At 38.8% G+C, this 16,664-nt stretch overlaps 1 protein-coding gene across 3 annotated transcripts in view; it reads left to right on the forward strand.

Moving 5' to 3' along the window:
• The window catches only part of VCAN (versican), a 110,991-nt gene that overhangs the window by 81,119 nt on the left and 13,208 nt on the right, over positions 1-16,664 (forward strand). For all 3 annotated transcript variants that reach the window (XM_047778229.1, XM_047778230.1, XM_047778231.1), the window contains 2 exons: positions 1,572-1,730; positions 3,550-3,632. In XM_047778229.1, coding sequence (XP_047634185.1) covers positions 1,572-1,730; positions 3,550-3,632 — 242 coding nt within the window. The remainder of the gene's footprint in view (positions 1-1,571; positions 1,731-3,549; positions 3,633-16,664) is intronic.

Genomic DNA, 16,664 nt, shown 5'->3' on the forward strand with positions numbered 1-16,664 from the left:
GTGATGATGGTCCTAATTACTGAAGCCAGGAAAAAATTGTCTTTCACCGTGCATGCTTTCCCACAATTCCAGGAGGAGGAGTCAGTCTGCCTGTCAACTCGGCCACCAAGTCAGACATGTAAAACAAGCATTTCTTTTATCTCCCAGAGTTTTGGTCTCTTTATGAGTCAGTAAAATTAAGGGAGGGGAGAATGATCACTAGGTAATAGAGAGTTTTCTCAGTATCTATAATTTTCTAAACTTGGCAGTTTTGTTAGCTTTTATACATAACTAGTTCAATATATTTGTGAGATGTTGGAGTTCCCATCGTGGCGCAGTGGTTAATGAATCCGACTAGGAACCATGAGGTTGCGGGTTCCATCCCTGCCCTTGCTCAGTGGGTTAAGGATCCAGCGTTGCCGTGAGCTGTGGTGTAGGTTACAGACGCAGCTCGGATCCTGCGTTGCTGTGGCTCTGATGTAGGCTGGTGGCTACAGCTCCGTTTAGACCCCTAGCCTGGGAACCTCCATATGCCACGGGAGCAGCCCTAGAAAAGGCGAAAAGGCAAAAGACAAAATATATATATATATGTATGTGTGTGTGTGTATTTGTGAGATGTGTTTTGTGAAAGTGAAAATTATTTCTGCTGATCATTAGTTAATACGTAAAATTTAATCTCACCTGTGAGCAGGCGAGTCTGAGGGAAGATTGCCAATGAGGACGTAGTTCTGTGAGCAAGGCTACATTCCTATGAAATATTTAAAAACTTGCAACCTAGAAATATAGGTGAAGTTTACTGACCGCATAAAATTGACACACTTGAAAAGTGTTTTAATCTCACCAGATTATGGTGCGCTTGTTGCAATGGAGAAAAAAAAATATATACATATGCACATATACATGTGTGTGTATATGGCTTGATGGAGTGGGGGTACTAAGTTAAAGTTAAGTCATTCTTGATAAACTTCAGGTCCTGATGTTTTTGCACTGGGAGTTACCTGTATTCCTCTCCTTTTAGGAAAAATGCTCACAGTCCTAGCTATACCCCAGAAGCTGCCTACTGATGAAAAATTGTTTTCTCTTAGCAAAGCTTACCTGAGAGCCTATGGCCATCTAGCTCTCTCTCCTGAAAGTGGGAAAGGACTACTTCCAGAGCCTTTGAAGTCCTTATACAAATAGAGCATTCAGAATGCTTTTAGCCAGAAATCTTATCACTTGCATGATGCTCTTTAGAAAAGTTGTGTTGGTGAGGAGTTAGCCCCAATTCCTTCACGAATGAGTCCCTAGACACTGCTGCCTATGAGGTTTCTCGACTGGCCCCCTTTCCAGTTTTTCTCTGGCTGAAACTGGCTTTCATCAAGGAAATTGCATTTAGTGCCCTTTGTATCCTGGGATGCACTGCCACCCCACTTGGCAGGAATCAGTTAGACTCTTTACCATAATTTCTTTCTCATCGTGGCCAAACTGTGCCTCCCTAGCTTAGGAGACGTGGCATTGATGTTGGTTTGGGTCTTCTATGAACACTGAGATGGGTGAACCAAGTTTGAATGAGGTAGGTGAGTTTAATAAACCCCTGCCTTGTTTCTTCCCAGACACGGAGACATGTGACTATGGCTGGCACAAATTTCAAGGGCAGTGCTACAAGTACTTCGCCCACCGACGTACGTGGGATGCAGCTGAACGGGAGTGCCGTCTTCAGGGTGCCCATCTCACCAGCATTCTGTCTCATGAGGAACAAATGTTTGTGAATCGTATGTATCAAATATACATGGGTTTTCTGAAGCTTCATTCATTCTCACCACCTTCTTAATTTTTCCTTTATCTAACTGAAAACAATTAGTGTTCTCAGTTGTGACTCAACTGAATGCATCACCTGTAAACTACTTAAAATCATCTCTCCTATCTGAGTCCCCTACTTTGAGAAACATGCACCTGTAACATGGAAGACATTTCTTGTTTTGTTTTGTTCTGTTTTTTGTCTTTTTAGGTCTGCACCCATGGCATATGGAGGTTCCCAGGCTAGAGGTCGAATCAGAGCTATAGCCAGTGGCCTATGCCACAGCAATGCCAGACCCGAACCGCATCTGTGACCTGTACCACAGCTCATGGCTACGCCAGATCCTTAACCTACTGATGAAGGCCAGGAATTGAACCTGAGTCCTCATGGATACCAGTCAGATTCATTTCCCCTGAGCTACGACGGAAACTCCAGAAAGGCATTTCTTGATTTGCCATCAGTAACAGCTGAAATAGTATACCATAGTTTGAAACATATGCAATTGTTATTTGGTCATTTTTTTGACTTTCAGAAATAAACACCTCTTATGTTTTCCATCTAATTCTTCCCATGCTTTATGGTCTCTATTTTGAATAATTGTCTAAAGTTAAGGAGAAAATTGCTTTCAGTTATTTTTATTCCACTAATTAAAATTGAATTGTTAATAGCACCCACATCTTATCCTCTGTGGATAATTGGTCCTCATCCAAGTTTCTAATTATTTTAGACCATAGAAAGGGGGCCTCATATTAAGAACATGAATAGGTGGAGACTGAAAGCTAATGAAAGTTACTATAGTTTAATAACTCCTTAAACTATAGCAATGATGAGGGCAGCTAGCTTTAATGTAGCAAACATATAGACATTTTTTGCTCACGAAGCATTGTTTAATGCTCTATTAAATATGCTCTCATGGGAGTTCCATTGTGGCACAGCAGTAACGAATCTGAATAGTATCCAAGAGGACAAGGGTTCAATCCCTGGCCTTGATCAGTGGGTCAAGGATCCAGCGTTGCCATGAGCTGTGGTATAAGTCACAGATGTGGCTGGGAGCCTGTGTTGCTGTGGCTGTGGCATTGGCTGGCAGCTGTAGCTCTGACTCGACTTTTAGCCTGGGAAATTCCATATGCCGTATGCTTTTTCCGGCCCCAAAAAGCAATAAATAAATAAATGAATAAATATGTTCTCAAGATGCCCGCCATCTTTTAGAAGTTTGATTCTTAATTTGCTGTCTGGGTAGAGGTTCATTTAAGTTTTTCTCATGGTGTCTTTGCCTATGATTCATTTCATGGTAAAAGGAATTATTTTTGAGGATGTTTTGCAAAAATGTCCAGTGTAGGTGTTCCCTATTTAATATTTTGAGAAGAAACATGTGGCTTCCAAAACGAGGATAATGTATCCTTGTACATGGATATACATGGATGAGATGTATCACATTTTATTGGTTCACTGAATTTTTGCCAGTTGCACAGCTTAATAAAAAAATAAATGGCAAGTGTCCATCATAAGTAAAGATGGAAAAAATACTTAATTGTAGTAAACTGCTAGGGAAATAATTGTCCATGTCTGATATTTTAATGTTTCACGATGTTTGCAAATTAGCTTTTTAGTTGAAAACACATTGAGCAGAAGAACAAAACATAGTTAGACCTATGAAAGATTTTTATGAGAAGCTAGACAAAAATCCAGCCAGAAAAGAGGATGCATGTTTCACTCCAAAAATAATTTTCTTTGATGCATTTCATCCATTTGTGGGAATGGTATAAAAATGTCTGCGTTGTTCCCTTTCTCAGGTGTGGGCCATGATTATCAGTGGATTGGTCTCAATGACAAGATGTTTGAGCATGACTTCCGTTGGACCGATGGCAGCACACTGGTAGGTTGCTGATGAAAATGATACGCTTCTGGAGCTTGGTACCATGGGTTGATTGCATGTTGCAGAGGCATATTGGACTGGAGACCAGTTAAACATCTTGCTCAGGGTCACATTGTGAAAGTGAACCGGGGAATTGAAATAGAGTTTGTTCCCTGAGAACCAACACAATTAGTGATGTTCCCATCACGGTGGCTCTCTTAAAAGAAGAGTGTATCCGATTTCCATTGAACCAGTAAACCACACCAAAAGCAGAATTGCCTCAGGTCTGTCTTTTAGATGATTATCTTTGCTTTTTTTAGCTTCAAAGCAAAAAAGGGCAATAATAAATGTAAGAGAAAGGGTCCTTTTAAAAAATACTTTTTCTTACATAAATACACTGGGAATCTGCTATCAAGAATGGGTCATTTTCAACCAAGCCAAAATGCTCATTTCTTTATGTCTTAAAAAAAGACTGTGGAATTCTGATCTCATAAATTTCCTTCCATTCAAACTCTGATGACTAGTTTTATTTATTTATTTATTTTAGCTTTTCCTACTTAAAGAAAGGAGTGATTTGATAATACTAGCCACATCCTTGAGTAGGCCACAATAAGGTTCTTAAGTCAGGATAGGTGAAGCTGTTTTGAGTCACAACTGGTGAGTAAACATGAGTCTAATTCCTTAGAAATAGTTCAAGTACGCTTAGCTATAGTGATGGTTCTGGTATTGGCTATTCATTAGACTCACCTGGGGAACATAATTAAAAACCAGTGCTTATGGAGTTCCCGTGGTGGCTCAGTGGTTAACAAGCCCAATTAGCATCTATGAGGATGAAGGTTCAATCCCTGGCCTTGCTCAGTGGGTTAAGGATCTGGTGTTGCCATGAGCTGTGGTGTAGGTCACAGATGTGGTGGCTTGGATCTGGCGTTGCTGTGGCTGGGGCTTAGGCCGACAGCTGTAGCTCCGATGGCACCCCTAGCTTGGGAACCTCCATATGCCTCAGGTTCGGCCGTAAAAACCAAAAAAAAAAAAAAAAAAAAAGAAAGGAAAAAAATGCAGACAAAGAACTGGGATCCACTGGGTTAGAGAGGTAAGTGTAAATTAAATTCCAACCTAGATAAATAAGAGGAAACCTTGAGAATAATTTTTAAACGCTTTGTGTGTGTGCTTAAGTTTCATTCATTGTTGCCACTCATCTGGATTTAATGAGTTTGGCAAAATGTGAAATTCATCCTGGAACAGTTGCTGAACTAATAATCCCTGTTTTCAGAAGTTCCTCTCTGTCTGTTCGGGAAAGCTTCTCTGTGCTCCCCTGGACATGGTCCTCAGTTCATCTCTGTGTCAGTCATTGTACTCAGTGCTTAGCATCCATTTATTCTCCGCAGTAACCTTTAAGAGAGGCATAAGGAATCAAATTAGGCTGAGCTATTTGCCCACGATCACAGTGCTATTAAGTGTGGAGCCAGAGCTGGTACCTCCTTGACCTGAAAAAAAGTATCCCTGGAGTTCCCTTGTGATGCAGTGGGTTAAGGATCCAGCGTTGTCACTGCAGTAGCTTGGGTCACTGCCATGTCGAGGGTTTGATCCCTGCCCCTAGGAACTTCTACAGGTCTCGAGCGTGGCCAAAAAAAAGGCTATCCCTTACTACATTTTGCCTTTGGGAATCCTAAAATAAAGCCTGACTTGCCTTCTCTCTATCATTACTCCTTATGTTTAATCAGCATTGGTCATTTGTGTCATAAGTAGGTTCTTTGGCAAGATACAGAAAAAAGTAGAGAAAGTAGATTGTTGGTAAAATATATTCCCAGTAAAATGTATAATCCCCCCGTCAGTAGTCTCATTTTTTTCTGATTGTCCTAGATGGATGGTGTATCTTCAGTTGTTACATCCATATATTTTCACTTTGCTGAAATGAATAATAATTTCAGAGGGAGTGATTTTGGTCAGATTTTAATAGTGATTCTATAGCATGAGTTCTTATATACTCATTTTAATTGAAGATAGTTTTGTTTTTATCAATTTACTTTACAAGTGAACATAAAAATTGAAAGGATTCTTTCCTGTATATTACAGTTAAAACTGTTTTTCATAATTTGGTTAATGGATATTAGATAATATAGGCTTTTAGGGACTTTTCCCTTGTTGAATGCACACTTCATTCCTGTAGGATAAATTGGATCTTGAATATACACTATTAAGTCTTCCTCCCATAAACTTTCCCTTATAAATGGCCCAGTGAAAAGTGCAGGTTCTTGTGAGCTCTATTTCAAAAGCTAGGATGCCAAGGACTCAGGTGGCCTGTTCCTCTTTGCACTCACTTTCATCTTGCAGACCCGGACCACAGCATATCTCAGAGTGTACCTGTTGGCTGGGTGCCTTATGCTCCTGCTCTTGTGAAGTCTGTCGTCTGCAACATGGGGACTTGATTGGACCAAGTCCCTGTTTCCGATCTGTTGTTGGTTATATAGAATTGATTTGTATCTCTCTTCATTTTTAGCATTTATGTGTATTACTAGATGTTTGTCCTGGTCTGTCCATTAGCAGTTCAGCTCTTTCAAGAAGTGGTTCTCTTATCTGCTTTTTATTTCTCCAAGGGTCTAGGATGAGGCCTTATACTCCCTGTGAGCCTGGTTAATGATAAAATATTGGCTTATGGCTGGCAGATAAGTGAGGTCTATAAAGTGTCTTAGGGAATTTATCTTGCCTATCAGGTGCCATTCAGAATAACTTGATTCCTCAGATATCATTATTCCACTGTGCTGAGGCAAGCCAACGCAACTTTTTTTTTTTTTCCCTATATCCACTCATTTTGAATGGACCGTACTGTGAAAAAAATAACCTAATTGCCATTTCCATAGTCCAGATTGGTCCTAAACTTGGCACACAAGCAGCCATTGATTGTACTTTGTCAAAGGAGAAATATTGATCTTCCTCTGGAATTGTGCTAGGAAGATAACAACCTAACATAGATAACTCTACAACATCAACAAGAACCTTACTCTTAATTAACTCACATTTTTTCATTGAAACCTAAGGGTTTTGGAGAGAGCCCCAAGTATAAGGGCCTCATTTTGAAGAAGGCAGCAAATGAATTACATTAACATCAAAGTTTCTCAAAGAAATGACACAAGTAAATCCAGGAAAAACTTCGACAGCCCCCTGGTTTCTTCTTAATTCACTCTTTGTGTAAAATAAAAGTGTGCTAAGGAGTGTCCCTTAACTTTGAACATTTTGGAACAGATGAGACCATCTGCCCAACAGCCTGTCTCCCTCCCATCTGACTGATCTCTGGCCCACTTTCTGCTTTTCTAACCACCCTTGCCTCCATCCCTTCCTTTCGGAGACAGCCTAGGTGTCTCTTAAACTCGTTTGTAGTTCTTTCTACAGCCACCGTCCCCTTAACAGGTTCCATATGTGCTCAGGCCTTTGAATAAAATAGTTCTCCTTTGTTTCACTGTTTACTCCAAGTGTCTTGCTTTTGAAAATATCCCTGATAGTAAACTCTTCATGGGGAAAAGCAGTATCTGCTTACACTTGGGAACAGTGTTAACTGTGTGCAATTTTAAGGACTTTGTTTATGTTTTAGAGTGATTTCTCCCCTCCCCCCACCCCCATTTTTTTGTTTGAAAGGTTTACTAGAGCTTATCCTTCTTGGGAGGTAGCACAGTATTAAAACAAAAAGAGCCTTTGATATGTACCGTATATGATCTTTTGTTATTTAGTCTTACAGTAAAAACAAACAAGTTTATATTAGGCCTCACTTTCAATCCTTTCTTTTCTTGAAATAGTTGGACATTGCTTCCAATAAGCTTTCAGTATACCATGTGTGATATGATTATGATTTATAGCTAGGCTAATTCAATTTATAGGCTTACACTAAATGAATAATGCTGTTTGGCCAAGTTATCTACATTGCCCTTACTGAGATTCTGATAGATTTCTTCCACATTATTGGTTTCTATAATAGGAGTTTTATATCATTATATAAAATTCCAAATTCTTATTTTTGTTTCATCTTTAAAATCTTTTTTTATTATTTATTTGGGGTGTTTACCCAATCAATTTCCCAAAAGTGTTGCTCCTGAACAAAACTGAATCTAGGCTTACCCTGTGATTTCCATTAAAGCTATTTCCTCTGAACACATTTCAGTTTTCACTCTGTCACTCAGTTTCCTACTAAGCAGTCACATTCTGGTTGGTTTTCTCCTCACCAGTCATTCTTTAACTTGGCTATTGATCTCTAACAGCAAAATGCCCCAAGTGCTTATTAGAAACCCTGACAAATAACTTCAATAATGAATGACTTTACTTGCCACCCAAGTAATGTCTTCAAAGACGCCAAGTTAAACCATCCAAGTTAAATACACATTAAAGCTGGCGAACTTAAACAAACATTTCTTATCTAGCCTCTCTACTATTAGCTGACTTTTAAGTTCCTTCTTTAACCTATTGTTAAATGAATGACCAGTCTGAAGTGTTCCCCCCATCTGTTTTCCAGTGTCTATGACCTTCCTGTCCCCTTGTTCTCAACTAGGGTTACTCCCTTTTTCATTCTGCAACATCTTCCTCTTGCCTTCAGTATAAAATTCTGTAATAATTAGTGGGGCATACCAAGCCCCATCGGCCACTTCCCAAGGTGTGTCATCTCAAAGTACTTGCAGTTCATGGAATAAGCCATGACGTTTCACTTCTCCCAGGGTTGCATCCATTAGCCCTTAGAATGTTTAGAATACTTAGAATGTTACCCTAACTTCTTACCCTCTTACCCTAATTTCATTTGATTTGTGTTTGAATACCTTGCTTAGCTGAGTCTCCTTCTTCCAGGAAGCCTTCCTAGCTGGATGTGACTGAAAGCTCCTACAGAGCCCTTTTGGTGACCTCTTCCCATTCTACCACTGACCCCTGTGGTGTTAATTTCCTGACCCTGAGCTTTCTGAGGCAGGAATTAACTTCCATCTCCATTTTTGCAGCACCTAGCAGAGTGGTTGACAAAAAGAGATATGTGAATGATAATCAATATCCATACATTGCTCAACCGACTCGCTCTGTTACCTTTTGAATCTTGAAATGACCAAATAAGTCTTTTGGATGAATCTCTATATGACAGTTCTTGTTTATCTAAATTAATATTTTATTTATGGGATGATATGAGAAAAAGAATGTATAGACAACTGGGTCACTTTGCTGTACAGCAAAAATTGATATAACATTGTAAACTATACTTTAATTAAGAAAAGTTATTTAAAGTTGTATCAGTAGGAAAAAAAATAAAACATAATAGGTGGCATTTCAAATAGGATGAAAAGAAAAAAAATGTTTCTTTTTTTTATGTAACTGAGCATAATGCATCTTACAAAAGTTATTAACCCAAAGTAAAACAAATGTTCCTACTGGAAATGATGATACATTTGTCCATGTGGTTGTCCCAAGAACATATAAGCTTTGTGAAGAAGAAAGCAAACTTTTTGAAGATTTGAGTTATATCAGGGCAGATTTTTCATGCAGTTTTAGGAAACTGACAGTTACTCAGATCTTTAGCTTTAAAAAACCTCATCATCCAAATGCAAAATCCAAAAGGAAACCTCACTCCTGAATGTTATCAGTTCGTTTCATTTTTTAATAGATTGCTTGACTCAGGGTGACTTGGTTGCCTAAGGTTAGACAGGGCTTCCTTCATTCATCCATTGTCTTGAGTCTGTTCTTTCAAGCACGGAGGAAGCCAGACATTAGGGAACACCATGCAATCATTTATGTTTCCCCATCTATATGCATCCTGTCAAAATCATTTTCACTATAGTCTATGGTCTTTTCAGCTACAGACTATAGGGTGTCCATGGACAGCGCAGTTAGGAAGGTACTAGAAACTGTTAGGGATCTTAATCACACTACTTTTTCTAACATACCACCCTAACCAATGGTTTAGAGTAAATCTGTGGAGCTCAGAAGTTTTAAAACTTGCTCCCTTCTCTCTCTGACCCCCAGGAATAAAATTCTCACACGGGGAATTTTCCTGTGGCCTGTGTTGCTCCTTTCTGGCTTAAGTGAGTTCCTGTAGCACTGTCAAAGCTCACCCCTCACCACTGGGGACCGGATGCTTCAGTGGATCAGATGCAGTTACTTCAAAGGAAATGTCACCTTAGATTGCGTTGTCCAGAGGTTGAGGGTTGAATAGAACTGACAATCCAGTTCCCTTTTTAACATGTTGAAGAGCTTTAAAAACATTTGATTTGTAAGAAAAAAAAAAAATCCTAACTTTATCCTTATACATTTAAAAAAATTTTTTTTCTACATCTTTCACATTTTCCTTCTGTCATCTCTGTTTGTGAGCACTCCATGTCACCCTGGGCAAGGCTGCTGGCTTGTCACCTTCCTGGAAAGTAGTCATAGCCTCTGACTCTGCTGCATCCTGTTTGGGGAAAACAGAGAGATATCCTTTCCTCCTTTCCTCTGCATTTGTCTAAATCCAGTCAGAAAGTTCTCAACAAGTTACTCATTCACAGATCCAGAAATGTTTTCTTTTCTAGCTCTAACTAACTTCTCTTGCCCCTTGATAATTACAATGAAGGTAGATTACAAAGGCTACAAAGGCTAGTTGATAGCCTTTTGTGCTTAAGTCCTACTTGAAAAAAATATTTCTGGGAGGTAACTGAGTTTTTGTTTTTTGTTTTTTTTTTTTCATTTTGATAAACATGATCCAGCATTGGCAAACAGGTATACTTACCCACTTGCCCTCCTGGTCATGATGCAGAATTGATGCAGGAAAATTACCCACCTGCTAGTGGATTTGACTTTAAATCCTGACACCCCCCTCCCAGCCCTTTTCTTAAATAAACACATCAGCCTGTCAAGCAAAGTATTGTGAGAAAAAAAAAAAAAAAACAGCTTTTAAAACCAATAGAAACAATAAAGAAATAGCCCTTAACCCAGGAAGAAACACTTAAAAGGGACAGAGAAAAGGAGTAACAAATCGCAGGTCATAAACCATTATTCTCTTTTCTGCAGGAATGTATCATTATTACCCTTTTATAAACACAAAGGTTCGTGTCCTCCTCCCTCTCCCAGATGTCCTGGACATTGAAAAGAGAATCAGGAGTATGAACTAATTCCCTGTGTTTTCTAAGCTTCTTTGTAGTTTCTTGGGTTGAAGGGATCATGCATGATTTGGCTGAAAACAATGATGCAAAACAAAACCCCTAAACGGAAAACTGAAGTTTTACTTTTTCTACCTGAAAATCCTAGAAGACTTTCTGTAAAGTGTTTGCAGCTGGATGTGTGTTGGCTGTGGTGTGGTTTTAGCTCCAAGTCAAATGCTATTTCCCTGTGAACAAGTCACACTGCATATCAACATTAATTTAATTATATTAAATCTCACAGGCTTCATTTGATTAACCTACAAGCCAAGGAAAACATAGGCTGTTGTCCATCCTTTTAACACATTATTCATGAATAGAAGCGTTTTCAGTTTCTTTTCCGAAAGACCACTCAGCTCTCGGTGAAAATTTGTGTTGCGGTTCAGTTTGGTTGGAAGTTAAGAGCTGCTTCTTCTGATTCTACACATGACATGGAAGGAGCCATAGATTCATTCTAGAACACAAAACCCCTCTCCTTTGCCCTTCCCTTACTTGAATGCAGGTGGCTGGTGACAGGCACACAGCTGGAAGAACAACATTTACCTGCCACCAGCAAATCATTTCATAATTGAAGAGATCATCCTTAAGAAAAAAGAGAAGGATTTATCAACGCAGTAGTTCCTTCTCACAGATGCTTCTCCACCAGTAGAAACTTTACAATCACACAGTTACTTAAATTTAATTGCTAATTAAAGGCAATGCATAACCATGGAAAAGGCCAAAAAAAAAAATGTTGAATGGGTTTGGCAGTTTCGAGTTGCATTTGGATAGTTAGCACTTCCTGACTGAAGACCTGTTCAAAGGAACTTGGGGGTCAAGGAACCCTCTGGCACCATTCATGGTGGGGATTAAATGCAACTGGCTCGGTGGGACTGTGCCTGGGGCCCGTCTCCAAGTGGTCTCTCAGTGGGTGGAACTCACATCCTTTGGAAACTGCTGTTGATAATTACTACTTTGCGGGCAGTGAGCTCACGCTATTACACAAGATTAGCACTGTGCTCCAGACCTGGCAGATCGTCTGTCCCCAATGCAGAGATTTGCCAGCTAAGAAAATCATGGGCATGTTGCCACTTTAACAACTATCAGGAGACCCCAGAGTTAGTTTTTCTTCCCTTCGGCATATTCATGTTTGTAGGATCTGACTCCAGGCTGCCAGCCTAGGGCAGTGACACCGAAACAAATGTCTCTTTCTCCTTTAAAACAAAAGCTTCTCTTTTCCTTTTGGTTGTTCAACTCAAAGACAACAGCAAAACCATAACCTCCTTTAAAATGTAAATAAACAAGGACTCAAACCAGAGTAACCCTAAGCAAGTACAGGGAGCAGAGGAAGGTCTATCTGTACCTTGCAGGGAGGTCATTCGCCCCAAGTTAAATACAACAAAATTAAATATAACTCCTCACAGACTGAAAACAAATGCCTATTGTGACCACAGCCATCTAGGGAAAAAAGGCATTTTCAAGTTACCAAATGTTTTGATTTCTATAATAAGTAGTCCTTCTAAGCTCCCAGCAGATAACCATTTGACCTGTGTTCTGAAAGCTGAGGTGGTGGTGGTGGGGGGAGGTTTACATAGAGTGTTATTCTGAGTTCTTTATTTAGTGCAAAGGTGGTTTCTTATCAGTATATGTTCCGAGAGTGTAAGCCGGCCTCTTGGGACAGTGTTTTCTATTTGGAATTTGCTTTTATCCTGTGGTGGTTATCTGCCTACCCTTGGCATCAGCTGCATTTGGATGTTATTTGTGGCTGTTGGGAATATGACAGTGGCATCTTGGTCCAGGTGATAAAAGGAGTTTGAACACAGAAAAGCTAGCTTTTAGCACAGGCTACATGCTCTCCACCCCCTGCTCTCCACCCCCCAAGCACTGTTACCTAAAACATGAGCTTTTACTTAAAAACAGACTAAATCCCATGCAGATTTGTGTGCACAGGTGTTTGTTTATGATCTGTCCTGTTCTGAGAATTTTAGATGACTATTACAAATTTGGCTTTACCTCTGATGTAATTTCACCATTGATGTAAATCATCCAATCATTTTAAGAGGCAAAATGGAGAAAAATAAACTACTGTAGTTGAATGTTTTAGTCAAGTAGAAAATTCAGATTATAGCTACATTGGCCTGTAACAGAGTAGAATGTAATGAGATTGGTAAATACTGTTTAGCTGAGGTCCATCTTTTAGCCAAGTGTTCTCTCTTTACTTTTCCTCACAAAACCAAAAGGACACATCACAAATAATCCTTTAATCTTTTTTTCTCTCTTTTTTTTTTCCTTCTTTTTTTTTTTCTCTATATGGAGTACCTAATCATGGTTTGGGGGGTATTCTGAATTCTGTTAACAGGGACTTAGTTGGTCATTGAAAATATAAAGATGGGTGGATAGCGCCACCTAGTTGCCATATAGTATTTTTGTATTTCAAAACTTCATATTCCCAGAACTCCACTTAAGGTCTTTGCAGGAAAAATATTCTGTGAATTGGGTTCCTATCACTTTGGGTTCTAATATTCTAGTATGAATTGAATTATGTTGTGAACTTGAAAGTTAAATGTGAAATGAGATGATTTTTCAAATGTAGCATGAAGCTAACGCATGGCGTCACATGCTTAGTAAAATCCTAGCAACTGAGGCAAATATTAGGGCCAGTCTTTTCCGTATCTTCACTTTATACACAATAATAGCAGCAGAGAGTTTTCCTTGGCCAGTTCCCTTGGCATGTAGACCTAGATGATATTTTTGGTTTTCTTATGAAAAATTTTTTTCTAGTGAATTAAATTAACATTGCTTGGGGGGTAGAGGACAGTGATTGGACTGTTCATGGAAAAAAACCTCCAAATTATAGCTTGAAACCTTGATAAATTCTCCCAACAATTACAATAATATATTATGTCATAGAATGGCTTTGCTGAACAAATATCAAGAACAGTTTTTATCAATGGAATGTGTATGTGTTTAATTGTTTAAACATTCTTGGCAAAACCCATAAAAATTCTAAAACATAGAGGCTTTAACTGGCCATATAAGACAAACTAAATTATAGTGAATATTCAAGAATAAAAGGTAATTCAATCTAAGTTGAAAAACTCCAGGTAAATCTGTGGGTGTGTCAGTGGTAGAATAGGCTCTGGGCAGATAGAGAGTCAAGATTTGTAGTTTCAGATGTACATGAGAGACTTTGAGGAGCCACAATAGGAAATAATTAGTGCATTTCTCTCAGGCACAGAGTTAACTGTACCCCGTGGCTGGCTACTGTGTAAAAATTGTCAGATGAGCTCTCAAGTTTGTCCAGTGGGCAGCCCAGTTTCCCCAGCTCAAGAGGTCTGCTGTTTTTTATTCTAGTAACCATTTAACCATTTGGGATCTCCTCAATTGTATGCATGGTGGAAACCTGTCTACCACAGGTCGGTGTGAATAGGGGCATTCCTGAAGTTCTTAACGATACCTTTCCCTGGTGCCAAGAAATACTGTTTGTAGGTGGGTGTGTGAGTGTGTGTGTGTGAGAGAGAGAAAGAGAGAGAGAAAATCTCAAACTTAGGTCCTACAAAAAATTGACCTTTAATTGTATTGACTGTGTGAATATTCTGTTTTCAAGAGAGAGGAAGAGAAACTAAAAAATTCTAAAGAGAATTCTTCAGGAGAACTAGTTAGTGCCCACTGATTATTCTTTGTAGTTACTTGATGAAGTTAAGAAATCGGAAGATCTCAATGAAAAGAATTTGAAATGGGGCAAATATTTCAGAGAAGGGCTGGTTATCAACTAAGTTTTGATAAGGCCAGTTGCTTTGAAAATGTCTTCGTTTTAAAGATGCTGATAAAGGAGATTTACGAAAAAGACTCTTTCACGTTCTGGGAATTCTTTCTCTGCCGGAGATTGGAGCTTGACCCTATTATCTTCAGAGTTTTGATTTTTGAATCAACATTATCTTTTAAAGACAAAAAAAAAAAGCGGGAGGGAGTGGGATGGACTGTGAGTTTGGGGTTAGTCAATGCAAACTATTGCATTTGGAGTAGATAAGCAATGAGATCTGCTATACAGCACAGGGAACCCTGTCTAGTCACTTCTGGTGGAATATGACTGAGGATAATGTGAGAAAAAGAATGTATGTGACTAGGTGACTTTGCTGTACAGCAGAAATTGACAGAACATTGTAAATCAACTATAATATAAAAAAATCTTACAATAAAAGACAAAAAGTATCTTGAGGTGGAAAAAAAAAATACTAGGTTGGAATGGTGCATGCAGGCATAAAGGTAAGTCATTCTACTGCTCAAGAACCTTCCTTGCTCCAGCCTTTCCTTTTCACCACCCAGCTGCTTGCATATTTTCTCATAAATCCATCTTCTTATATATGTATCATGTAAAGGACCAGCTGGGATGTGACTATTACAGCAGTTACTAACTAATGCTAGATGATCCTGTTTCCTTTCTTGAACTGAAAGCAGTGCTCGTAGCTGAACCAATAAACCCCTTTTGTAAAGCAAAGCAAAGCAGAGCACCTGGTTTATTTCTAAATCTTGTGTCTTTCTGAAATATTGCTTTTTTAAATGGAAGGATAGTTTATTTATAATGTTATGTTTCAGGTGTATAGCAAAGCGATTCAGTTATACTGAATTTGTTCTTTTTTTAGATTCTTTTCCATTATAGGTTGTTCCAAGATATTGAATGTAATCCCCTATACTGTACAGTAGGTCTTTTCTATTTATCTATTTTATATGTAGTAGTGTGTATCTTTTAATCTCAAACTTCTAATTTATCCCCTCTGCCTCAGTAACTAGCCATAGGTTTGTTTTCTATGTCTGAGTCTATGAAATAATGCTTTTTTTAACCTTAGAAAAAAGATAGTAATCTATCTCTCCACCAGGAAAGTTTTATCCTCAGTTTAGTTTATTCCTGCTCCCCGATGCTAGTTATCTGCTGAGATTTGGGCCACTGATCATGGTGTTGTGTATTTTAATGATAAAAGATCATCTGGTATCTCTGAATGACAGTCAGGACTCCCAGACACCATATAAGCAGAGAGTCACCTTGAAAGGATGTAAACCCTGTCTGACTTCTGTAGGTTGCTGATAACTTTCAAAAGCAGAGACCCCACCCCATGCCCGGAACACACACATACTTTATCACACTGGGTGTGTTGATTGAATCAAGTTGGAGACTTGTAAAGAGCTGGGAAGGGGAAGATAACTCCTCAGCCATCCTGCCTGAGAAAACTCAGTGGAATCCCTCTTAAAGCTAAGTTGAGGTCACTCTGAGAGTGGAGAATGTTGGCAGGCAGTGGAGTCCTCTGTGCTTCAAAGACCTGCAGGATAACACCCTACTTTTATGTTAATGCAAGACAGAAATAAACTTTTGACAATAACATACAGATTATTTGGAACAAAATAATCTAAGCATTTGCAAAGTTTGATAGATTGTGATGAATAATTTCAACCCGCCCTGAGTTTGTCCTCTCAGTATTAGAATTAGTTCAAAACAAATTCTCTAGTTTGTGGAGACAATTTTCATTTGCAAGAATAGTACTCAGCTGTTGGATTTTGGCCAGGGATTTTAGAATCATTTTATGCTTTTGGCAGCTAACTTGCTTGAATCTGAGTGGTGGTGGAGTGGGGGTAGAGAGATGGAGAGAAACAGAAAACAGTAACTGAAAAGTTAATAAATCCAATTTAATTGAAAAGGTTGTCTTTGGGGCACTTTTTTTTATAGATATAGAGAGTTAATCATTAATTAGAACTGTAAAAGTAACTTTTTCATAAAATGTACAGTATTAAAGAGTTCATACTAGTTATGAAATAATTACCTCTGAATAAAATGCAATTTTGTTATAGAACATGCAGAAAAGTTTACAATCTGGGCTGGCTTTCCTCTGCATCACCTGTTTGACTTTTATGTCGTAGCTTTCTCCGCCATCAGAAGAGAACAAAAATACAA

Source organism: Phacochoerus africanus, chromosome 4 (assembly GCF_016906955.1).
Source record: "Phacochoerus africanus isolate WHEZ1 chromosome 4, ROS_Pafr_v1, whole genome shotgun sequence".
Lineage (NCBI taxonomy): Eukaryota > Metazoa > Chordata > Mammalia > Artiodactyla > Suidae > Phacochoerus > Phacochoerus africanus.